The sequence below is a fragment of the Dermochelys coriacea genome, chromosome 1 (genome assembly GCF_009764565.3).
Source record: "Dermochelys coriacea isolate rDerCor1 chromosome 1, rDerCor1.pri.v4, whole genome shotgun sequence".
Lineage (NCBI taxonomy): Eukaryota > Metazoa > Chordata > Testudines > Dermochelyidae > Dermochelys > Dermochelys coriacea.
Window position 1 is genome coordinate 47,970,873 of NC_050068.2, and position 25,921 is coordinate 47,996,793.

General features: G+C 40.7%; 1 protein-coding gene across 3 annotated transcripts in view; it reads left to right on the plus strand.

Annotated features, from left to right (window-relative positions):
• The window catches only part of BRCA2 (BRCA2 DNA repair associated), a 99,748-nt gene that overhangs the window by 43,256 nt on the left and 30,571 nt on the right, over positions 1-25,921 (plus strand). For 2 of the 3 annotated variants that reach the window (XM_038405551.2, XM_043504386.1), the window contains exons 12-19: positions 1,880-1,972; positions 7,227-7,296; positions 7,777-8,219; positions 10,441-10,634; positions 16,101-16,288; positions 18,654-18,824; positions 19,130-19,484; positions 20,162-20,317. In XM_038405551.2, the coding sequence (XP_038261479.1) occupies positions 1,880-1,972; positions 7,227-7,296; positions 7,777-8,219; positions 10,441-10,634; positions 16,101-16,288; positions 18,654-18,824; positions 19,130-19,484; positions 20,162-20,317 (1,670 nt within the window). The remainder of the gene's footprint in view (positions 1-1,879; positions 1,973-7,226; positions 7,297-7,776; positions 8,220-10,440; positions 10,635-16,100; positions 16,289-18,653; positions 18,825-19,129; positions 19,485-20,161; positions 20,318-25,921) is intronic. The other variant, XM_038405561.2, reaches the window with a different exon arrangement.

Consider the following 25,921-nt stretch of genomic DNA (forward strand, 5'->3'; position numbering starts at 1 on the left):
GCTCTCCTTGATTTCAGTGTCAAAACTCTCCTTGACATTGGTGATAACTTATCTATTGATTTCAGATGGCGTACGAGCAAGACTCTTGTTATGAAGCACAAACCGTACTTTAATAATTAGCATAATTCTAAAGCTGCAGATTTTTTTTTTGCTAATATTTATGAAAGCTACAGCTGCCACCTGAAAGCTATGGCAGACTCTCACTTTTCAGCATAGGGGGCCAGAACAGTAGCCCCTTCCTCCTGGGAGCAGGCAAGTGATAATGGTATCTCTCTCTGCAAATTTAATTAGCTATGTCTAAAGGGTATTCAACCCCAGAAAAGGACAGGTAGAGTTTCCACCTTCATTATTTAGTGTCACATCAGTGGAGAATAGCTTTCAGTTGTGACAGGATTTCATAGGGATTCCACTGGTGGAAGCGCTCCCTACGTGGATGTCTGAATTAGGACATCTCTACCTGCCTAAGGGCTTGTCTGCTCTGGCAATTTACGGTCAAAAACCCCCCTGAGCAGAGCAAGTTTCAGTGCTGTAAAGCACCAGTGTAAACAGTGTGCCAGTGCTGGGAGCCACGCCTCTCGTGGAGGTGGGGTTTTTTTAGAATGCTGGGAGAGCTCTCTCCCAGCGCTCTGCCATGACTACACAAGTCATGTTAAAGTGCTGCCGCGGCTAGCGCTGAGTCACACCCTCTCCAAAGCTACTTTTAGCATTTCCTGTGGATTTCTTGCCATCCTGGCTGTGCAAGGGAGGTTGCAGGCACCTTGTGCCACACAGACCACTTTCTAGCATACTAATCCCCCAACTCCCTCTTCTGAGCAAGAACTTGCTCCAAGGTCTGTAGTAGCTTATGCTCCCCATAGATATTACCATGGAGTGAATCAGGCATATTGTCTACAAGAAGTCTCCAACAAAGTATCTATTGTATGAAGTTTTAGAGGCACTCCCAACAATGCTACATAATAGAGCCGGACAGGAAAAAAGTTTGCAAATTAAATCATCAGGATCCATTACTTCTGGAAAAGGTTTTAACCATTTAAACTGATTTGACAAAAATGTTTTGATAGTATTTAGTGTAGTTCTGAGAAGGGCTATAACCCCCTAAACAGACAACCCCAAAGCTGATAAAACAGGCTAATCTTTCCACTTACACAAGCTATTTCCCTACATTAGGACAGTGTGTAGGTTGCTCTCACATCACTAGCCCTATAGGAAAGCTGCTTTATAGATGTGCAAAAGCAAGGTAAATAAATGCTTTTTGTTTAAATGTCTTTTAATTAAGTGTTTGGATAGTAAGGAGTTTCTTATAAAATTGACCTTGGTTTTTAGTTGGGAGGGTTTAAGGAAACATATCTCTTCACCTTGTGAATTGCTAATACTATGGTAATAAGGATATATAATAGTGCCTAAGATATAGTATCAGTCAGACTTGGAATATTCTCCTTTAAAGATTTTTGAAAAAATTTCTCTCTTTACTTTATTCAAACTTAAAATCCTTTATCATGTTCAGTTTTGGCAGTGATTTTTTCCAAAACACTTTACATAGTGTAATAATATTTCAAATAATCAAGGTATTTGAAACAGGCATGATATATGTGTATAACGGAACCCTAGACAAAATGCATTCCTATTTTATATCCTTCTCTTTGCTTTGATTACTAAACAGAAGAAGCCAGATTGTGGGAAAAGACGTATAAATTCAGAAAGTGTGGTCTGTAAAGTTTCTAATTTCAGTTTGACACAACTCTTTAAATGCTAAATTTAGAAGTTCAGCTACTATATTATAGTGGGAGAGATACTGAGCTTAAGGTGCCACAAGTACTCCTTTTCTATGAGCTTAAGAGAACATTCTTTTTTAAAATTGGTGTATGTAATTTCTTTTCAGGAGAACCTCCAATTAAAAGACAACTATTACCTGAATTTGACAGAACAGAGAATCTCCACAAATCTTTGAAAGCTTCAAAAAGCACTCCAGATGGTAATTCTGTTTTTCTTGTTCATATACGATATAGTAAATTGTCATATCAAGTGCCATTTATAGTTCTTCTTTTTTGAATAAACCAACACAAAAAAGTTCATGAGTTAAGATTGCTTAAGCTCTTTCCCCATCAACGCACTCATGAAAAATCAAGGAAATCACCATTTAAGCAATATTAACATCTGTGCTAACCTGAAATCAGATGCCTTACCACACAAATAGAATACTGAAGTATATTTACAGCTCACCTCTATTAAAAAAACTCTGTCACTTCCAACATACAATCATCTGCAGTGCATACATCCAGTAACTCAAAGTCTCAAACTGCAACCTCAGTAATATGAGGATACCTTACCAATAGGTGCATTTTTATGTAAACTAGAATATTATTTCTGCATAAAAATTTGGAGGTCTGAGTTAAAACATTAACACCTAAGAGTCTTCAAGGAATATAGCTTCAGAGAGATCTTAACATCCCAAAGAGATGCTCTTTTAGATACCTTGAAACATTTTTATGGAGGGCCTTGAAGACTGGGACCAGGAATTTTACCCTGACCTGGTATATTGTGGGGAGTCAGTGTAGTGACCAGAGCACTGGGGTTCATATGCTGTTGGCACCTGGTGTTGGTAAGGAGGGAGGCTGCAAACTAATTAGACTAACTGATCTTTTTAAAGGACTGTCATCCTATCTAGATGTACAAAGTTGCAGTGATTCACTCTGAAGGTCACAAAAACACGTATCACAGTGACGAAATTGTCATCCGACAATAGGTGGAAGAAGGCATTCATCAGAGTGGCAGTTACTTGAAACTTTAGAATCAGTGAGGAGTGTAAAAAGGCCCATAGTGTACCGACCAACTGATCACCTGGAAGCAGACTCCTTTATTAGAGGGTGATTGGATAGCAGTAGATAGCTCTTGGAAGCATTTTACACATTCTACAAGCATCCCTTCCATCTTGCCTTGGTTGAGTTTCTGCCAGTTACCTTTAATCCAGGTACTGATTGCAGTCAACCACACACACACTGATATTTGGGAGAGGATACTGGTTATGCCTTCTGCACTGGAAGCAAAGCCAGGGATCATCTGCATAATGCTGATGTGAGATTGTGGTCTCCCCCAGTTTGCTTTTCACCCAATGGCTTCATGTAGATGTTAAAAAGGATGTATTAGGATTTCTTTGGCACCATTAGTTTTGGCTATAACAGCTATAAAATTGACCAAAAGACACAAAATAATTACAGTAAGCTGTATTCCCACATGTCTAAAGTACTGAGATGTGAAAATTCTAAGCTGTCTACTACTGAGCTAATCTGAAATATAGCAGGGCGTAGCATTTCTGGTCAGAAACAATGCCTGTGGACCAGAGGGTTTTTAGAAGCAGGCAGGTGAAGAGACACAGGCTATGTCTACACTACCGCGGTAAGTCGACCTACGCTACGCAACTCCAGCTACGTAATTAGTTACCGCGGGGTCGATGGGAGAAAAGCTCCCGTCGACTTACCTTACTTTTCTCGTTGGGGGGTAGAGTACAGGGGTCAACTGGAGAGCCATCTTTACTAGACCTGCTAAATGGATCTCAGAACGTCAATCCCAGTTGTGGTGTAGACCTGCCCACAGATCTGTGCCAAAAGAGGCTTCGCTGCTGGTTTCTAGCAGCGCTGTTAGGCAGGCAAGGGAGTTCTAATAACAAGAACTGCTCTCACAATAATAGTAGCTGTTCAAGTTTTCGATCTGGGAAGCATATCTGAGCTCACTTGTCAGCACAGCAAAAGTTACTTTTCACTCACTAATGGTAACCAAGGTTTCAGAGTAGCAGCCGTGTTAGTCTGTATTCGCAAAAAGAAAAGGAGTACTTGTGGCACCTTAGAGACTAACAAATTTATTAGAGCATAAGCTTTCGTGAGCTACAGCTCACTTCATCGGATGCATTTGGTGGAAAATACAGAGGGGAGATTGATATACACACACAGAGAACATGAAACAATGGGTTTATCATACACACTGTAAGGAGAGTGATGACTTAAGATAAGCCATCACCAGCAGCGGGGGGGGGAAAGGAGGAAAACCTTTCATGGTGACAAGCAAGGTAGGCTATTTCCAGCAGTTAACAAGAATATCTGAGGAACAGTGGGGGGTGGGGTGGGGTGGGGTGAGGGGGAGAAATAACATGGGGAAATAGTTTTACTTTGTGTAATGACTCATCCATTCCCAGTCTCTATTCAAGCCTAAGTTAATTGTATCCAGTTTGGAAATTAATTCCAATTCAGCAGTCTCTCGTTGGAGTCTGTTTTTGAAGCTTTTTTGTTGAAGGATAGCCACTCTCAGGTCTGTAATCGAGTGACCAGAGAGATTGAAGGGTTCTCCAACTGGTTTTTGAATGTTATAATTCTTGACGTCTGATTTGTGTCCATTCATTCTTTTACGTAGAGACTATCCAGTTTGACCAAAGTACATGGCAGAGGGGCATTGCTGGCACATGATGGCATATATCACATTGGTAGATGGGCAGGTGAACGAGCCTCTGATAGTGTGGCTGATGTGATTAGGCCCTTTGATGGTGTCCCCTGAATAGATATGTGGACAGAGTTGGCAGCGGGCTTTGTTGCAAGGATAGGTTCCTGGGTTAGTGGTTCTGTTGTGTGGTGTGTGGTTGCTGGTGAGTATTTGCTTCAGATTGGGGGGCTGTCTGTAAGCAAGGACTGGCCTGTCTCCCAAGATCTGTGAGAGAGATGGGTCGTCCTTCAGGATAGGTTGTAGATCCTTGATGATGCGTTGGAGAGGTTTTAGTTGGGGGCTGAAGGTGATGGCTAGTGGCGTTCTGTTATTTTCTTTGTTGGGCCTGTCCTGTAGTAGGTGACTTCTGGGTACTCTTCTGGCTCTGTCAATCTGTTTCTTCACTTCAGCAGGTGGGTATTGTAGTTGTAAGAATGCATGATAGAGATCTTGTAGGTGTTTGTCTCTGTCTGAGGGGTTGGAGCAAATGCGGTTATATCGTAGAGCTTGGCTGTAGACAATGGATCGTGTGGTATGAACTGGATGAAAGCTAGAGGCATGTAGGTAGGAAAAGCGGTCAGAGGTTTCCGATATAGGGTGGTGTTTATGTGACCATCGCTTATTAGCACCGTAGTGTCCAGGAAGTGGATCTCTTGTGTGGACTGGTCCAGGCTGAGGTTGATGGTGGGATGGAAATTGTTGAAATCATGATGGAATTCCTCAAGGGCTTCTTTTCCATGGGTCCAGATGATGAAGATGTCATCAATGTAGCGCAAGTAGAGTAGGGGCACTAGGAGACGAGAGCTGAGGAAGCGTTGTTCTAAGTCAGCCATAAAAATGTTGGCATACTGTGGGGCCATGCGGGTACCCATCGCAGTGCCGCTGATTTGAAGGTATACATTGTCCCCAGATGTGAAATAGTTATGGGTGAGGACAAAGTCACAAAGTTCAGCCCCCAGGTTAGCCGTGACATTATCGGGGATACTGTTCCTGACGGCTTGTAGTCCATCTTTGTGTGGAATGTTGGTGTAGAGGGCTTCTACATCCATAGTGGCTAGGATGGTGTTTTTAGGAAGATCACCAATGGATTGTAGTTTCCTCAGGAAGTCAGTGGTGTGTCGAAGATAGCTGGGAGTGCTGGTAACGTAGGGCCTGAGGAGGGAGTCTACATAGCCAGACAATCCTGCTGTCAGGGTGCCAATGCCTGAGATGATGGGGCATCCAGGATTTCCAGTTTTATGGATCTTGGGTAGCAGATAGAATACCCCAGGTCGGGCTTCTAGGGGTGTGTCTGTGCAGATTGGTTCTTGTACTTTTTCAGGGAGTTTCTTGAGCAAATGCTGTAGTTTCTTTTGGTAACCCTCAGTGGGATCAGAGTGTAATGGCTTGTAGAAAGTGGTGTTGGAGAGCTGCCTAGTAGCCTCTTGTTCATACTCTGACCTAATCATGATGACAACAGCACCTTCTTTGTCAGCCTTTTTGATTATGATGTCAGAGTTGTTTCTGAGGCTGTGGATGGCATTGTGTTCTGCATGGCTGAGGTTATGGGGCAAGCGGTGCTGCTTTTCCACAATTTCAGCTCGTGCACGTCGGCGGAAGCACTCTATGTAGAAGTCAAGGCTGCTGTTTCGACCTTCAGGAGGAGTCCACCCAGAATCCTTCTTTTTGTAGTGTTGGTAGGAAGGTCTCTGTGGGTTAATATGTTGGTCAGAGGTGTGTTGGAAATATTCCTTGAGTCGGAGACGTCAAAAGTAGGATTCTAGGTCACCACAGAACTGTATCATGTTCGTGGGGGTGGGGGGGCAAAAGGAGAGGCCCTGAGATAGGACAGATTCTTCTGCTGAGCTAAGAGTATAGTTGGATAGATTAACAATATTGCTGCGTGGGTTACGGGAACCACTGTTGTGGCCCCTTGTGGCATGTAGTAGTTTAGATAGCTTAGTGTCCTTTTTCTTTTGTAGAGAAGCAAAGTGTGTGTTGTAAATGGCTTGTCTAGTTTTTGTAAAGTCTAGCCACGAGGAAGTTTGTGTGGAAGGTTGGTTCTTTATGAGAGTATCCAGTTTTGAGAGCTCATTCTTAATCTTAATTAATCTTAATTTGCAAACTGGATACAATTAATTTAGGCTTGAATAGAGACTGGGAATGGATGAGTCATTACACAAAGTAAAACTATTTCCCCATGTTATTTCTCCCACCCCATCCCCCACTATTCCTCAGATATTCTTGTTAACTGCTGGAAATAGCCTACCTTGCTTATCACCATGAAAGGTTTTCCTCCTTTCCCCCCCTGCTGCTCGTGATGGCTTATCTTAAGTGATCACTCTCCTTACAGTGTGTATGATAAACCCATTGATTCATGTTCTCTGTGTGTGTGTATATCAGTCTCCCCTCTATATTTTCCACCAAATGCATCCGATGAAGTGAGCTGTAGCTCACGAAAGCTTATGCTCTAATAAATTTGTTAGTCTCTAAGGTGCCACAAGTACTCCTTTTCTTAATGGTAACCAAGAAGACCTAAATATTTGTCTCTTAAAAACAGAGGATTTTATATGAAATCAGTTCATTTCCTTAAAAAATAAAGGAAAAAAACCTGTTTATCGACTCTGTAGACTGTGTGTGTATTATTTGTATATGTGTGTGTATACATTGTGTGTTGGTACACACACAGACACACACACACACACACTCACACACACAAAAAATCTTCCAGAAACATCACACATGCCATTGAAACATACTGTGCTTTCATTATTTTTTAGGCACAATGAAAGACAGAAGAAAGTTTATGTACCATATTCCTTTAAAACCTGAAACTTGTGTTCCTTTCAGGTAAGGAAAAAATGTGTAGTATAATTTAAGATTTATTTCTAAAGAATTATTTAAGAGTATGGGGTGAATATGTTCTTGTGGATTGATTTTAATCTTACTATAGTAATTTACTACACAATTTTCTAAAAAAAATGCTAATCAATTTTAATTCAAATTATACTGAAACATCAACTAAATTTTTGCCTTACTATAAAAACGCTGCAATATTCCATGAAAATTCTACATACGTGTTCAGATTTTATTTTTCCATATATATATATGAAATGTTGTATTAGGTAACCTGATTTCTTTGAAGTAATAAAGCATTAGCTAGTTCTAAGAATTATTTTACGTGAATGTAATTGAAAGTTGTTTACTAAATGGGAGGCTATTAGTGTAAAGAAAAAATTATAGGGAATGACAAACTTCGTTAGGTTTTGTATGAAAATTTACTGATAGCCAAGCTCAATTATATGTTGTTCAATATTTTCCTCTATACAGTGCTACTAAAGAACGACAAGAAGTCAAGAATCCTAATCTTACTATACCAGACCAGGGTTTTAAAGGATTTAAATCTAAATCTGACATTTTTCAGCATCATGTGTTAAGACAGTCTTTAAGTGGTACATCAGGCTTTTTTACTCCATTTAATACGATTTCTGCTGAAGAAAGTGAGAAAAGAAAAAATCTGCCGGAATTGAGCAAAGCTGCCAAAACTTTTGTGCCACCTTTCAAAGTTAAGACAAATGTTTCCACAAATGAACATCATGGTAGCAAAAGACTTGACTCATTGATTAACAAGAATATGAATAGAGATAAAGAACTAAAAGATGTCACAATTCAACCAAATACTGGAGAGTCTGAAGATTATCATTTAGAGGAGAAAGATTACACCAACCAAGTTACAGCGTGTAATTTAGGAGATAATGGAGATGGTGATTCAGGTATTTTCAAGCGAATGTTTTTGAACATATAACTGTTGTGAGCAAAAAGAAAAGGAGTACTTGTGGCACCTTAGAGACTAACAAATTTATTTGAGCATAAGCTTTCGTGAGCTACAGCTCACTTCATCCGATGAAGCGAATACAGACTAACACGGCTGCTACTCTGAAACCTGTCATTATGCAAGGCACTGAATTTAGCCGTATGTTGTGAGCAGTAATTGTTTGAATATAACCTTGAAGGTTTTTGCATATTATTGAGAGTTTATTGCTTTTATTTTTAAACCTAGACGTAGGAACATTGGGAAATAAAAATTTAAAAGTAAAAATCTTTCGGTATGTGATTGATTTTGGTCTGTGATATTCATAATGCTGCATTTTCATTTATATGTACATTTGAAAGTGAGTCAAGGACTTGCTATACCTTTGGACACAGCAGTTCTTGGAAAATAAGTTGTGTGATAGCTATTTGAATTTCATTTAACATTTGATTATACATTTTTGTTTAACATACATCATTCTAGATGCTGTATAGAATGGTCACTTGTAGTATGTTCTATTTATTTATACATACATACGTACGTACATTTATTTTGTTTGCTAATGTTTTTAAAATTTAGGTCCAAACCTGCCAAACATTCACTGCCAGCATTTTCCAAGAGGCATAAGGGAATTAGGTACTCAGCTTTCAGTGGGAGTTGGGATTACCTCTTTTAGGCTTTTTTGAAAATCCCAGTAAGCGTGTGTAACTTCACTTATGTGAGTAGTCCAAATTTCTTCAATGAGACTACAGTAACTCCTCACTTAACGTAGTGATGTTCCTGAAAAATGCGACTTTAAGCGAAACGATATTAAGCGAATCCAGTTTCCCCATAAGAATTAATGTAAATGCGTGGGTTAGGTTCCAGGGAAATTTTTTTTCCCCAGACAAAAAAATGTATTTTATATAGTTCAGCACACACCCACACACACACACACTGTAAGTTTTAAACAAACAATTTAATACTGTACACAGCAATGATGATTGTGAAGCTTGGTTGAGGTGGTGAAGTTAGAGGGTGGAAGAGCGTGGGATATTTCCCAGGGAATGCCTTACTGCTAAATGATGTGAACTAGCATTCGGCTGAGCCCTCAAGGGTTAACACGTTGTTAATGGAGCCTCACACTCTACAAGGCAGCACAAATGGAGGGAGGGGAGACAGCATGGCAGACAGAGACAAACACCCTGTGTGTGGGAGAGAGAGAGAGATGCACATTGCCCCTTGAAGTATGCTGACACCACTCTAAGTACATTGCCTTTTTAAGTAGATCGGCAAGTTGAGACAGCAGCTGCGGCCAGCAAGCTCTCTCCGTCCTTAGCCCTGTCGTGTCCCCATCCTGCTCTCTTTGGAAAAGGAGTAAGCGGGAGGGCAGGAGTAGAGGGGAGGGGGACACCCTGACAATTAGCTTCCCTCTTCCTCCGTCCTCCCCACACAGTAAGCAGGAGGCTCTGGGGAGCAGCTCAAAGGCAGAAGGCAGGAGCAGCACATGACAATGAGGGGAGGGACAGCTGAACTGCCAGCAATTGGTAGCCAGCTGGGCGGCTGCCACACAGGGAACTTAGGGGAGCGGGGAGCTGATGCCGGTCCACCCTGGTTCCAAGCCCCCACCAGCTAGCTGCAACGGGCTGCTCTTCCTGCAAGCAGTGGACAAAGCAGGCAGCTGCCAAATAATGTTATAAGGGAGCATTGAGTGACTTTAAACAAGCATGTTCCCTAATTGAACAGAAACATAACAACAAAACAGCATTAACTGGGACGACTTTTAAGTGAGGAGTTACTGTAATAGTATGCATAAATGTATACCCATCTGTAAGTGTTTGCAGAGTTAGGCCCATTGTTTACAAGGAAAAGGTCACTTTTTACAGTCTCAAGATTATAGATTCAGAAATGATTGACTACTTTCTATTTAATGTTTTCAACAAAAATAAACTTAGATTCTAGAATAAGAGTGTTTAACTTTGTTTGAAATGCACTCATTGAACTAAATATATTAAAATGTTTTCAATGAATGATGCTTCTTAAATAGTTTTGATTCTGTATGTTTGCTCTATGACAAATTCTAAAAATTATGCGAGCTAAAAAAAATCATGCTTGTTACCCACTTGCTTTTAATGAATTGAGTTCATATCCTAAATTAACACACAATTGAAACAGGATTTGATGTGTGGTGGTTTTTTTCCTAGCAGATTTGATGGAAATGATTGCAAACCTTCACTGTGCCAGAAATCTGCAAGAAATGAGAATTAGAAAGAAAAAAAGGCAAAATATTCACCCACAGCCAGGCAGTCTTTATCTCATGAAAACATCTGCAGCAAAAAGGATCTCCCTGAAAGCTGCTGTAGAAGAAAAATCTCCTAGTACCTATTCCATTGAACAGGTGGATCTTTACTGTATTCTTCACAAGGTTTAGCTAATGTTGAATATGTAAATTTAAGTGAAATATGTATCTTCTTGATTTTATAGCCAAATATTACAGCAGTACATTCACTAAGGTTGTAATTACAATAAAAAATTAACTAGTACATGCAGTCATTTTAGTTTTAAGAAACTTTTGTATCTCTGTGGCCCTTCAAAAATAATATTACAAAATAAAAGTAGAGCAAATTACAAAGGTGAAGTGAAGGGTTGTAAATCCCCCAGTGAGATGGCTCTTAACCCACAATAGTTAATCCTAAAATGAAATTTCAGACTTTTATATAACATGTTCTGATTTCTGCTGAGATCCTACTAGTGATTTTTCCTCTTTCTGTTACCTTGGAGCCAAGTTGGTTTAAGAAGCCTCTTGTTGACAGCAAAGGAGCAGAATCTCATAGTCATCCCACTGTTCTTATTGGCTGTGGTGGTGGTTGTTGTTTTTGTTTATTTGTAATTAATGTGTGTGACATCACTCCAAGAAACCTGAGACTTTCCTCATAGCCCACAGTGTGTATACAAGATTTGGCTTTACTAGAGAATTGATAGCTTTAGAAAAGATTAACTGAAAAGCCTGGTAATAGCTAATAGGTGACATGTATGGTCTCTGAGGCCTGAATGTAGCAAATTGGGGTTCAAATTTTATTCCACCTTCTTATTCCACCTTTCTTTTCTCTAGCTAAAATTACAAGCTTGCCATTATAATAGAGAAAAATGATCTTTTGGGTCTTGTTTAGGCAATTGGTTTTGTTTTAAATATTTTACTCTTTGGTGTTTATATTCATCTTCTTTGTAAATTTCAGACAAAAGGGCTCAATTCAACAATACAAAAATATCCATGTAAAATCTTTTACTGCTGACTGAGGATCTCATACTGTTTATGCAAATTTTGTTGAGAAATGTTTGATAAGTGAAAATTTTAGATTAATAGATTATAAAGACAGAAGGGACCATGGTGAAAATCTAGTTTGACTTCCTGTATAATATAGGCCCTAAGGCTTCCCTGAATTAATTCCTGTTTGACCTAGAGCATATCTTTTAGAGAAACTTCCAAGCTTTCTTTTAAAATTGACAGTGATGGAGATTTCACCTCAATCTTTGGTAATATTGTTTCTTCTTCGAGAGGTGTCCCTGTGGGTGCTCCACTGTAGGTGTCAGTACATCCCTGCACCATTGTTCGGAGATTTTTACAGCAGTACCCGTATTGGCCACACATACGCGGAGTCTGCCTCACATACCAGTCTTGTCTTAATTGTGTTCATGCGCGGCCGAACTCCTCAGTTCATTCTCTACCAGCCAGAGTCGGACCTACAGCAGACTCGTTAAAACTTTTTCTTACCCATTCTACATCCTTTTTTCCCTTACTTTAGCACTCTAGTTACTAGATAAGTTCATCCCTTTAAAAAAAAAAAAGTTGTTCCCACTTATTCCTCCGGCCGACGTTAATATGCCTGGCTCCCCAGGATTTAAACAGTGCACTACATGCAGGGACGCCATCATACATGTAGTGTATAAAATGTCTGGGGGAGTTCCTCAAAAATGTTCCCATTGTTCCAAATTAAAATCCAGGGTACATGAAGATAGAGAACTCTGCCTGAAAATGATTCTTGGGCAGAAGTCACTCTGACCTGCTTCTGACCCAGGTATGGGCTCCTCAGTGAACCGCAGCCCTCTCGCCTTCAAAAAGGACAAAAAAAAAAAAAGAAAGAAAACCCCTGCCTCCCTCACCCAAAAGGGAAACATTGCAAGGAAAAAGGTTGCTGAGCAAGTCTATTTCTTCTGTGCAGATCTTTTCTCCACTCAGCAACTTTGATGTGCCGGTTCCCCTGGCATCATGCTAATCCTGCCTCTGGCTGCGGTGACAGCACAAGCTCCCAGTGCCGAGGCTTCAGGCTTCAAGTTGCCTGCCTCTCTCATGGCACCGTCTGGCACCGCAATGGACATGGTGCCAGCACAGAGGACCTTGCTTGAATGGACCCGGGATGTGCTTACCTTCCCAGTGCAACTGACCTCAGCGCATGCATTGAGCGCTATGGTTTCTCTCTCACAGGCTCCCTGGCACTGCAGTTCGTTCATTCATTCACTGGACCTACAGGTGTCACCTAATCTACAGTTACCTCTACTTGACACCTGTTTTTCTCCGGACATTCACATGCGGTCCAGCCACCTGTTTCCAGCTGTATCTCACTTTCCTAGTGATGAGGAAGCCATAGTGCAGGGAGACTTTTCACCATACCAGTTCTCCCAGTCACAGAGCCCAATCAGCACTGGTCATGGAAAATCTAAGTCTTCGTTCATCAAAGACCTCCCGCCCTGGTATACAAACCCATGGATGGCACCACCTATGCCTTTTCCCCGGTCAGTGGCAATATGGGATCCATGAGCACCATATAAGCGATTCCACTATGATTGCCAAGATGCCAAAAATAGGAGCAATGCCACCTTGCCATCACCAGTGCATACGGCTACGAATGAGAGACAACAACAAGCTCTTACTCCACACTTTGATGAACACACATGCTTCTCCAATCCTCGTGGAGCCCATATCCACATAGGATGAGGTTATACTGCCTCCCCACCAACACTGTCAGATGATTTCTTAAAATTTCAAGACCTCTTCAAAAGAGTCACCAATGAATTGAGGATTAATCTGGAGGAATCACTGCCTACAGACCGAATGTCCATGGTCTGAACAAACTTTTATACGTACCTCCCATAGTCTAGGACTCTCTCCACTGGTGGACATTGACTCACAACATTTGCTACGGGTCCCCTTTCTACAGGACGTCCCATCGGTTGTCTTAACTACAGACGCATCGCTTACAGTATAGGGAGTACACATGCCCCACGCTACCCAGGGTCTTTTGTTTCTGGCCGAGACGTCCCTTCACATCAACGTCTCGAACTCTGAACGATACGCAATGCCTACCTCCAATTTCTCCTTTCATACAAAACCAACATGTCAGGATAATGACCGACAACATTACCTATATATTCTATGTAAACAGGCAAAGGGGGATGGGGGCATGATCCCACTCCCTTTGTACAGAAGCGATGAAATAATGGAATTGGTGTCTCAGACAGAATGTCTGAATATCAGCTGAATGCTTACCTGGCTTTCTCAATACCATTACGACAATTTCAGCAGAAGATTTCCTATAGACCACGAATGGGAACTAAATGAGGATATAGTACTAGACATATTCCACACATGGGGATACCCAACCACAGACCTTTTTGCAACTGCAGCAAAAAAAAATGCCCAAGATTTTGTTCCAGAACGGGACTAGGCAAACACTCCTCGAGGGATGCATTCATGTCCCCATGGAACGCCGACCTAATGTATGCATTTCCCTGATACCACTCATACACAAATTATTGATTAAAAATACGAACACACCAAGCCAGGGTCATAATGATAGCCCCACATGGCCCAGACAGGCATGATACCCTTTCCTTACCAAGATGTCACTGTTCGCACCCATCCCCTACTACTTCACCTCAGTTTAACCATGTTACCCCTCAAGGTTTGGCTCCTTCATGGTTCTCTCATGCTAAGCGAACTTGCTCAGGGCAGGTTCAAATGTACTCCTTCATAGCACAACAAATTCTACATGCACCACCTGCCCTTTATAACTGAACAAGATTTACACACTGGTGGGCTGTCACAAACACTGCTCCTTTTTTCTGTGCTTCTCCCACTAATCCTCAACTATCTATTAGAGATTAAATTATCTGGACTCTACCTGAGTCCCATCAAACTCCACTTGTCCGCAATTACAATGTTCTATGATGCCATCGACGATAGGACTATCTTTGCTCATCTCATTACTAAGTGATTCCTTAAGGGACCCCAAACCCTATACCCACATATCAAACCACCTAATCCATCTTGGGACCTCCCCTTAATCTTAACATGCCTAACCCAAAACCATTTGAACCCTTAACTACATATTCCCTCCTACATCTCTCTATGAAAACTGCATTTCTGGTAGCGATTGCCTGTGTGAGACGCTCAAGAGAAATTGCAGCATTCATGGCAGATCTGCCATTCACCATATTTTTAAGGACAAAGTCACTCTATGCTTACTCCCCAAAATTCCCGGAAGGTGCACTCATCTTTCCATGTCAATGAGCTTGTCCATCTCCCTAACCTTTCCCAAAACCACATGTGAATTCCTTTGAATCTATGATGCACACTTTGGGCGTGCGCAGAGCTTTTTCCTTCTACTTTGACAGGACTAAAACCTTTATGTGTTCCGACAAGCTATTTGTCCCTATTGCAGAACGCCCTAAGGGCTCATTTATCTCTAACCACTGACTTTCCAACTGGATCTCGAGTTGCATTTGTCTCTGTTATCAACTACAGAACGTGACTCCTCCTACCTTTATCATGACTCATTCCACCAGATCCATGGAGGCCTCAGTGGCCTTTCTACAGAACGTCCCCCTTTAAGGTCATTTCCAGAGCTGCCATTTGGGCTTTTGAAAATACGTTTGGAAAACATTATGCTCTTACACAGGGACCCATCACCAATACGCGTGTGGGCAGAACTGTTCTATCTACTGCATTCCTTCCAGATCCGAAGTCCCTACCTCCTTGAGAGATACTGCTTTTCAGTCACCTACAGTGGAGCATCCACAGGGACACCTCTCGAAGAAGAAGAGGAGGTTACTCACTTGTGCAGTAACTCATGCTCTTCCTGATGAGTATCCCTGTGTGTGCTCCATTCCCCAGCCTCCTCCCCTCTACTTCGGAGCTGGGCGGCCTCCATTGTAGAGAAGGATCTGAGGAGTTCGGCCGTGCATGCGCACTATTAAGACAAGACTGGTATGTGTGGCAGGCTCCACGCATGTGCGGCCGATATGGGTACTGCTGTAAAAATCTCCAAACAATGGCGCAGGGGCACACCGACACCTACAGTGGAGCACCCACAGGGACACTCATCATAGAATATCAGGGTTGGAAGGGACCTCAGGAGCTCATCTAGTCCAACCCCCTGCTCAAAGCAGGGCCAATCCCCAATTTTTGCCCCAGATCCCTAAATGGCCCCTCAAGGATTGAACTCACAACCCTGGGTTTAGCAGGCCAATGCTCAAACCAGTGAGCTATCCCTCCCCACTTGAAGAACATGTTTTTGCACAGGTGAGTAACCTCCTCTTCAATAGTTAATTACCCTCACTGTGAAATATTTGCATCTTATTTCTAATTTGAATTTGTCTAGCTTCAACTTCCAATTAATATTGTTAGGAGTTCGTCCTCTCTGCTTGGATTTCACATTAGTTTTCCCTGGCAGATGAGAACTGCACACATTTAAAGGAGATGTTTTACAATAATTCTGTATTTAACAAGAACATTTTCTGGTGCTAAAATGCTTGTTGTATTGGATAGTTTTCCTTACTTTGCTGTCTCTCACCTGATCATTTACAGCTGCACATGTATGGTGTTTCGAAGCACTGCATAAAAGTTAACAGCGTAAATGCAGAATCTTTCCAGTTTCTCATCCAGGATTTTTTCAGTAAGGAGTATTTACTGGCTGGACATGGAATACAGCTTGCTGATGGAGGATGGCTTATACCTACTGATGGGGGAAAGGCAGGGAAAGAAGAATTTTACAGGTTTGATTATGAGTTTGAGGAAAAAATTATTCCTAAATTACTACATGATATTACCCTATGACAGGGGTTCCCAAACTTGGATCGCTACTTGTTCAGGGTAAGTCCCTGGCGGGTTGCAAGACACTTATTTACCTGAGCATCCACAAGAATGGCCACTCGTAGCTCCCAGTGGCCACGGTTCGCCATTCCTGCCCAAAGGGAGCTGCGGGAAGCAGTGGCCTGGTCCGCGCCGCTTCCTGCAGCTCCCATTGGCCAGGAACGGTGAACCGCAGCCACTGGGAGTTGCAAGTGGCTGTACCTGTGAATGCTCAGGTAAACAAAGCGTCTTGCGGCCCACCAGGGGCTTACCCTGAACAAGCTGCAAACCAAGTTTGGGAACCTCTGCCCTATGATAAAACCAGCATACACAGTAAGTGTTTATAAGATGATAGCTACCCTCTTACTACAGGTCATTAATGCACATTTTAGTCTACTTATGTCATTGTACATAAGAATATTTTAAGCCTTTGTATTTATGGGAGGCTTAATATGTGCATTAATGGGTCATCTGTCCATTTCTCCACTGTGGTGATCTGCAAATAGAAATCTAGACGGTTGGCTTATATTAAAATCAGGAGCATATTTTTGGAGGGATTTTCAAGACTCATGTAGCCTGGAAGCTTGCTGAATCTTTTGATATCTTTTGACATTTTTCAGGTGGGGTTAAGGGGAAGGGTTTTTTTGTTTTGTTTTGTTTTTGCACTATAGGTGATAGAACTGGCAAATCTTCCAGTTCAATTATTACTCTATCTTCCCTTGCAAAGGGAAGTTGGATTTATAGAGTGAGATCCTGATTTCACAAAGGTCAATGGTAAACTCCTGTTGATTTCAGTGGGTCTGGTTTTCATTCAGACCTTTCTGAAGTTATAAGAAAGGTCTGAAGGATTTTTTGTTTCTACATTAGAAATTCAGGGCTTGTCCACTCTAGAAGCCTCTGGATAATTTCACTATTGGCAAGATTATGACATGGAGATGATCCCCCTCAGCTAGTTTGGTTTCATTTTCTCATTTTTATTCGGATTAAAAATGTGTGAGTTTATTAACACCTATCTTATTAAAACACTTGGTTGAAAAGTTCTCTTAAGGATTTAACCCTCTTGCTTTTCAGATGAAGGACTAAAAGCCCTTTATCTTCAACTGTGAGTTGTCCCAGGAGTCTACCAAACAAACAAAAAAACGGGGAGACAAGACATTCCTAAAATTACTAAGGAAAACAACTAGTGGAAAAAAATTCTAACTTTTCTTATTTGAGGGGGGGAAATGCTGTTTAAGGCTTTTTTAACCTACATCGTTGTGGTTTGGTTTAGATTATCAATTAGCAAAATGTCACATCACATGGCTCAATCAATTTATTAATCAGATAGATCAGCACAGAAGGGTTTATACATTACCTGTTTCAGGGGAACAGTATTGCAGCAGTTCAGTCTGTCCCAAAGTGTGAGCTTAATTTGACTTGTATTTATAGTCCACTTGTTTATTACAAGAATATTAGAATATTAAATATACCTTACTCCTTTTTTCTTATCTAGTTTCATACCTGTATTTTCAGGATACAAAGATATTTTTACTAACCATACACAATAGCATTCTACCAGATATTAGTAGACTGTAAAGTAGGTTTAGACAGTAAAGAAATGAACTGTTTTCTCTTCCAGCACACAATTTATATGTAACATTCCTTAACAGAACATACAACTTTTGATAGAAAGTAAATTTCCACAAAAAATCTTAGCATTCGTACAAAGCATTCTGGGAATCCAGTTCATAGTTATACAACTTAGCCTAAATACAAAACATTTTGTAAATATATGTGATATTGGCTAAAAAAGGATAAGAAACAAAAAGGAGGCAAATGTATCTCTTTCCTCCTCACTCCCTATTCCTACCCATTTGCAGGCCCCTTTTAAAGATCAATTAAAAGCAAAATATACACACATAGTCTAACTCTACTGTGCACTTTTATAAATCAATTATATTTTACCTTGCTACTAGCCATTTTGCAAATTAGTTACAACCCAAAAGACATCATATAAAGCAAAACACTGCACATTTGGTTTTGATTATTTTAGAAAGATTTTTTTAAATAATTTATTTTCTTGTCAACATTTTTCATATTTTCCAATTCAATGCCCATTCCTGATTTCTCAATAAATAGGATATATTAAAATATGTATTTTATCAGTAATTTTCCAGTACATGCACCCTTAGATGTATTCCTATATCAAGTACCAAAGTACTAATATAACAGATTAAAATATTATTGAAAATATAAATTTGAAAAACTTAAAATGGTGTTCAGTTTAATATTATAAAAATTTGTATACAGGGCACTCTGTGATGTACCTGGTGTGGATCCAAAGCTAATTACTGAAGCCTGGGTCTACAACCACTATAGATGGATTGTATGGAAATTGGCAGCTATGGAAATCTCTTTTCCACAGGAGTTTGCTAATAGGTGTTTGACACCAGAAAGAGTGCTACTTCAGTTAAAATACAGGTAAGTGTACAGCAGTATATGCAAGGTTTTTGCTGCACTGTAAGTTTTGTGAATTTTGCACACACCAATTTTATCTTTATGAATCTGTTTGAATGCTTGTATTATTTAACTTCATCCCTTTGATACTTAAAATACGTCCTATTTATTTTTGCAAATATTTATAAGTTCCAGTTTCTGCCAAGGGGGCTTTTTCATATAGATTGGTTAGTTATAGTTAATCACTGTTTAATTTAAAAGAAAATATCTTAGACAGTGTATATTTTCAAGTGTATTGTAAATGCATTGTTCCTTTTTTTTTTTTGTAGATATGATTTGGAAATTGATAAAAGTCAGCGATCAGCTATCAAAAAGATAGTGGAGAGAGATGATACAGCTGCAAAAACACTCATACTGTGTGTTTCTAAAATCATATCATTAAATGAAAACATGTCTGATATCTGTAATAATAAAAACGTTGTGGAAAGCAAAAAAAAAGCAGCAGTGATTGAAGTTACAGATGGATGGTATGGGCTTAGGGCTCTCTTGGATCCTCCTCTCCAAGCACTGTTACATGGAAGAAGGCTGACTGTTGGTCAGAAGATCATAGTACATGGAGCAGAACTTGTGGGCTCTCAAGATGCATGCACACCACTGGAAACTCCAGACTCTCTTATGTTAAAGGTGAAATTAAGTATTACTTTAACTTGATTAGATGTGCATTTTGAGGGGATGGTAGTTATCTCGGCAGTGCTATAGGCATAGATGGTGCTTTACAGACAAATAAAAATATATTCTCTGTCAGAAAGAATTTGCAGTCTAGATTTGATGAGACATGACAGACGGATAGAGAGAGGTAGAGGTACGAGAGAGGTAGGAAATGAAGGAATGTTTTTATACAGCAAAGTTGTACAAGTTACTACATGTTGACATGTTCTTAAATGCTTTTTAAAAATATTTGGTACTAAATCGCTCAAGAATGAGATGTTTGGGAGGGGGATGAAAAAAGTAGGTTTTGGGGAACGATTTTGAAGGGGAGAGGAGAATTTGGGACACAAGTTGTTTCTAGGTATGAGAAGTGCGAAATATATTTATTTGAGGAGCTTTCTATTCTGGTATGAAGTAATAAGTCTGTTAGGTCTCATGGACACTCACTATTCACTAAAATACATGAGGCCATCAGTTTGCATATCTCTATTCAGATGTGGTTTACACTATGAAAAAGTTGGAAAACCCTTAATATGTTCAGTTTCACAAATAAGAACATTTTAGATTGAGAGTTTTCCCTCTAAATTAAATTACTTGCTGATCTTTTTGGTCTGTTTGTGGCATTTTCACTGAAAAACACTTAATTTACTCAGATTTCAGCTAACAGTACTCGACGTGCTCGGTGGCATGCCAAACTAGGATTTCATCAGGATCCCAGACCTTTTCCTTTGCCCTTGTCGTCACTTTTCAGCGAAGGTGGTACTGTTGGGTGTATTGATATAGTTATTCAAAGAGCTTATCCTATTCAGGTACCGTATGAATACTTTTGGGCTAAAAAGTTTAATAAGATGATGCATCATTTGTGAAATACTAATGGAGTAAATTCTCGTTTCATTATGTCTGCACTTGACAACACTTGAAGAGGAGTATATACCTCAGTGTACCAACTATTTCAATTTATGCCCATTATCCTCTAATCAGCTTTACTTTTGGCTCCTCAGAGCCTGGAGTAACAGAGAGTTTCAGAATGTTGTAATTTTTAAAGTGGGAGACTTGTTTGAGAGCGAGCTGAGGAAAAATGTTGATGAACAACCTTTCAGCTTAAAGCAAAACAAACCAGACCAGTTGGGTTCAGTTTGTAGCATACAGCACCACTGCATAAAAGTTGAAAATTAAGGAGCATTGTTAGGATTGCTGCTTGTCTTGCCTGAGTTGGTTGCATCACTATGTGACCTATTATCATTTTATTTTTAAATTTCAGTGAAAATAAGTTGTGAATGTTTATAAAATAGAACAGAGTCATTTTAAACACCACCAGAAATTCAGATGGAATTTTTTAATATTCAGATACATGCTTCCTTCTGCAGGCCAGCATCTCCCACAATACTAAGAATGGGCTGATCGCACTCCTCTCAATAATTTTGTAGCACAACCAGTGCTGGCCACACCCCCTTCTCCAGCTTGATGGCAGAACTTCAACTTCTTCAGCAGAAGCTAGTGGCAGTTTGCATTGCTCTTGATCATTTTCTTTGCAAGCTTTATTTTTATACATTTTTTGGATAGTAGCAAGCAACTTTTTACCCCTTCTTTCTCCTGTTTGTCTTCTAGATTGGGTATTTAGCAGTGTGGTGATTTCAACCACCTGGATCTACTGCTGCAGCACTTCCTTGCCTCTGCTCCTGCCTCAGACATGGCTGAATTTTACCATGAACACAGAGCTAAACCAAAGTGGTGGTATCATATGTGAGGCAGCTTTTACAGGCTCATCAGAAGGCAAATTATGTCATGTCTGTTCTCATCCAGTCAACCTTCGTGCTGCCAGTTCATCGGGCTGAAAGTCAGACCAACATGTTGGGACACCCCTCCCCTGAGGAATGGCAACTCCAACAGAGAATAATTTGATGTTTCTGATCATCTCAGGGAGAGAGTCTAAGGATGAGACCAGCACCATCCAGCCAGCTAAGGGAGGTAAATTTCACAAAAGACCCAGCCCAGAAGGAAAAGACTCCTTAAGGGACACCATGTGTATCATTTCCCCCAAGATACTGAAATGGATCTTCAGTTTCCCAGGAGAAATAAAGCAGGCCTTCTACACCGCTCCTCTTCTCCGCTACATGAATCAATGGATTCTTGCAGGTAGTGGGATGGTATGACAGATATGAGACATTGAAAGCATGGAAACTTCAAAAGACTGACCTAGACAAATTGGAGGATTGGGCCAGAGGATATCTGATGAGGTTCAACAAGGACAAGTGCAGAGTCATGCACTTAGAACAGAAGAATCCCATACACTGCTACTGGCTGGGGACCAACTAGCTAAGTGGCAGTTTTGCAGAAAAGGACCTGGGGATTGCAGTGGACGAGAAGCTGGATATGAGTCAACAGTGTGCCCTTGTTGCCAAGAAGGCTACGGCATATTGGGCTGTATTAGTAGGAGCATTGCCAGCAGATTGAGGGAAGTGATTATTCCCCTCTATTCGCAAAAAGAAAAGGAGTACCCGTGGCACCTTAGAGACTAACAAATTTATTAGAGCATAAGCTTTCGTGAGCTACAGCTCACTTCATGGAAGCTTATGCTCTAATAAATTTGTTAGTCTCTAAGGTGCCACAAGTACTCCTTTTCTTTTTGCGATTACAGACTAACACGGCTGCTACTCTGAAACATCTCTTCCCCTCTATTCGGCACTCATGAGACCACATCTGGAGTATTGCATCCATTTTTGGGCCCTCCCACTACAGAAAGGATGTGGAAAAATTGAGAGTCCAGCAGAGGCAACGAAAATTATAAGAGTGCTGGGGCACATGACTTACAAGGAGAGGCTGAGGGAACTGGGCTTATTTAGTCTGCAGAAGAGAAGAGTGAAGAGTGATTTGTAAGCTGCCTTCAACTACCTGAAGGGGGGTTCCAAAGAGGATGGAGCTTGTCTGTTCTCATTGGTGGCAGATGACAGAGTAAGAAGCAGTGGTCTCAAGTTGTAGTGGGGAAGGTCTAGGTTGGATATTAGGAAAAACTATTTCACTAGGAAGGTGGTGAAGCACTGGAATGGGTTACCTAGGGAGGTGGTGGATTCTCCATCCTTAGAAGTTGTTAAGGCCCGGACTGACAAAGCCCTGACTGAGCTGATTGAGTTGGGGTTGGTCCTGCTTTGAACAGGGGGTTGGAGTAGATGACCTCCTGAGGTCTCTTCCAACCCTAATCTTCTATGATTCTATTACTCCAATACTGAGATGTGCAAGTATGGGCAGATGGAATATTCATAGACTTTTGCACCAATATGTATTGCTGTGAGCTACAGATTGTATTCTGGCTCCATGGTAGGAGGGTTACAGATCTTCCTCCAGGAACTAAAATTCACTGGAGAGTAATTACTGCAAATCCCTGGAAAGGCACACAACTCCAGAGAAGTATCACCAACCAGAGGAATAGCATGGACTGGTTCCAATCAGCTTCAAGAAGCCCAGCAGCCAAAAAAACAAGTTTTATACCAAAAGGAGCATCCTGAACTGACTCAGTCCTTCTCTTGATCTACAAACTGACATGATATTTTAAACAAAAGTGAAAAATCCTGCTTGAAGGTTTGAAGGATTTTGAAAACCTACTAGGGTCTCCATGTGGAAAGTGGATTACAGACAGTAAGCTTAGCATGTATGTAGGCATTTTATTTTATTATCTGTTCCCTCTATAATGCTTTTGTCCTAAATAAATGTACTAGGTTGGCTGGTCGCTGGTAAATACTGTCATAGCCCTTAGGAGAGAGCAGAACTGCAAGTGCTAAACTAAAGTCAAACTGTTGGGATAAGCACAATGAATTGTAAGGGGACTGTAACTGTAACACTCTGGTCTGGAGGGAAAAGAAACATGAAATCCTGCCTATAGAGAGATGGCGGCTAGAGGCCTGATAACTTAAAGAGGTGCCCTGGAGGAGATCACAAAAGGAACAGAAATGCAGTTAACCCAGGAACTGTGGCAAAAGGGGACCTTGTTGAGGATGATGCAGAGGTAGAACTTGAGAGGCCTCAAGGTTTTTGATAAAAAGGACACGAGAGAGACAGATATTCCTAGTGGTCAAACAAATATAAAAAAGAAAAGAAAAAAATTACAAGAAATCTAAGACCTCTGGCTCAGGCTTCACCACATGTACTCAGGATGGGAGAGCTTTCTGATTCAGGCTCTGAGCAGAGCATGGAAAAAAAATGTGTGGAAAGGTAGCATCTGGCATCCAGAGCGGATACCAGATGGGAAGCCCAAAGGCAAGTACCTGCCGGGCAAGTCTCTGCCTGAAAAAGCAATCCCATTGTATTCTTCTTTTGAAGATATGATCAGTGATAAATGGAATACACCTCAGAAGCATAAGCATATCAGCAGACATGCACTTAGATACTACAAAGTGCAAGAGCCAAGTGCCATCACATCAAAGATAGATGCTACAATGGCATTAGCAAAAGATATGATAATACTAACTAAATGGGATTCCCGAAGATACTACTGATAGTAAGGTGAAAATCATCCTCAAAGGGATTTTGAGTCTTCCTCTGTTGCCCTCGCTGTCCTTGGCCACTGCCTCCTTTGCAAGAGCCATCCCCATGTCCTAGATGGATGACCCAAACACCCTGGACAACAAGGACCAACCTGACTTCATCTACCGTTAAGAAAATATCCCTAACAGCAGCCTTTGTGGCAGATACCTCAGTGGATGGTGTGAGATTCTCAGCCAGGGCCATCACATCCAGTTAACAGCCAGGTACCAAATGTGGTTGTGCTCATGGATGGCAGATGCCCACTACAAACAAATGCTGTGCTCATCCAAATTCACAGGCACTGCCCTATTTGGAGAGGAAGTGGGTGACATAGTGGTGAACAGTGCATTTAAACAAAGCAGTTCCTCCTCTGCCCACATGGTATCTTGAGAAAGGACTACAAGCCCAGTGTCAAAGGCTTCAAGGATCCAAGCCAGTTATGTATGTGGAGCAATACAAGGCATCAGATTAATGTCTACAAGATCTGTCACAACATCCTGGGCAGAAAAAGCCTAAACTTCCACTGAGGAAATTTGCAGAGCAGCAACAAGGTTCTCTATTAACAACTTTTGTTAGATTCTATAAGGCGGAATTTCTGCCCTTTGCAGGGGTCTCCTTTGGAAGAGAAGGTACTGCATGTAGTGATCCAGAAATAGTTCCTATTTTGGCATTTAATTTCAAGGGGCGACTTCCCTGTCTTGGTCCTTCTATATCACTTCCTACTTACTGCATTGCTTGCTACTTTCCATGTGTCTCAGAAATGTGGGAGACAGTTGGCTGCAAAATGGAGAGTTCCTTATCCAATAATTTTCTTTCTGTTTAGCAGCATCTCCCAAAATTCTACTCTTCCTGTATGGCTTATTAGCCAATGGACAAATTTAATTTTTATATCTCTAGTTTGTGAGCCAGTTAATGTAGTGTATGTAGTTTCCTGGGTGACTCTAAAATTGTTATTAATATTCAAAGAGTTCTTACACGGTTTTGGAATGAATAGTCTGGCGGCAAGGATGTGGTCAGCACAGGCCATGCTACAATGTTTTAATCACCACTGGAACTGCAGAGAGGAGGGGAACCATTCATATATCTCAGAATTGTGAGAAGAGTTGCTAGCAGAAAGAGCATACTCAGCTAAGAAATTTCCTATTATCATTTCGTTTTGTTTTGCTAGTTTTCTTGCAAATACTTCTCTCTGAGATAAAACAAAGCTGTCCCTTGCGTCCAACCTATACTCTTTGTCCTCTCTGGCATCTTTCACATGAATAATGCTAGGCACTTCTGTTGTCAATGTTCCTTTCAGAGGTCCAGTTTCTTCAAACAGTCCTTCATGAATAAACATTTGTACCATTGCTTTCAGTCTTTGACTCCTCCCTCACTTTTAAACTGCAACAGAGATAGAGTTACTGTTTTTTTGTAGCTGTCATCTCAACTAAGCTACAGCCCTGAACTTTGGAGTTATCTTTATTAATTTTTAGTAAGCAGATAAAAATGCAAAAAAATATAAAATTATTTATCGCTTGTATATGTTCCCAGTACCATATACTTCATGGAAGCTACAATAGAATTATGCAATTTTATAATTGATAAGATTGAAGACTATACTATAACACAATAAGGTGGAGATTAAAATAGTAAAATGGGAGATATGATGTACATGAGGAGGAAGGAAGGTCAACCAAAGCCGAAGGGAGTTAGGGTGGGATGTGACAGCTAGATAGGATGGAGAACTGGCATTCTTTGAGCAGCCTGTTATTTGTATTCAAACATACCTAAAGAAACAGGGTCCAAATATCTTTGATTTCATATAACTGATTCCTAGGGCAGTAAGCTATTCTCTTTTTGGCTGCTAATTTGGACAGATCCGAATACCACCGCTGTATTTTGGGCATAATCCTATT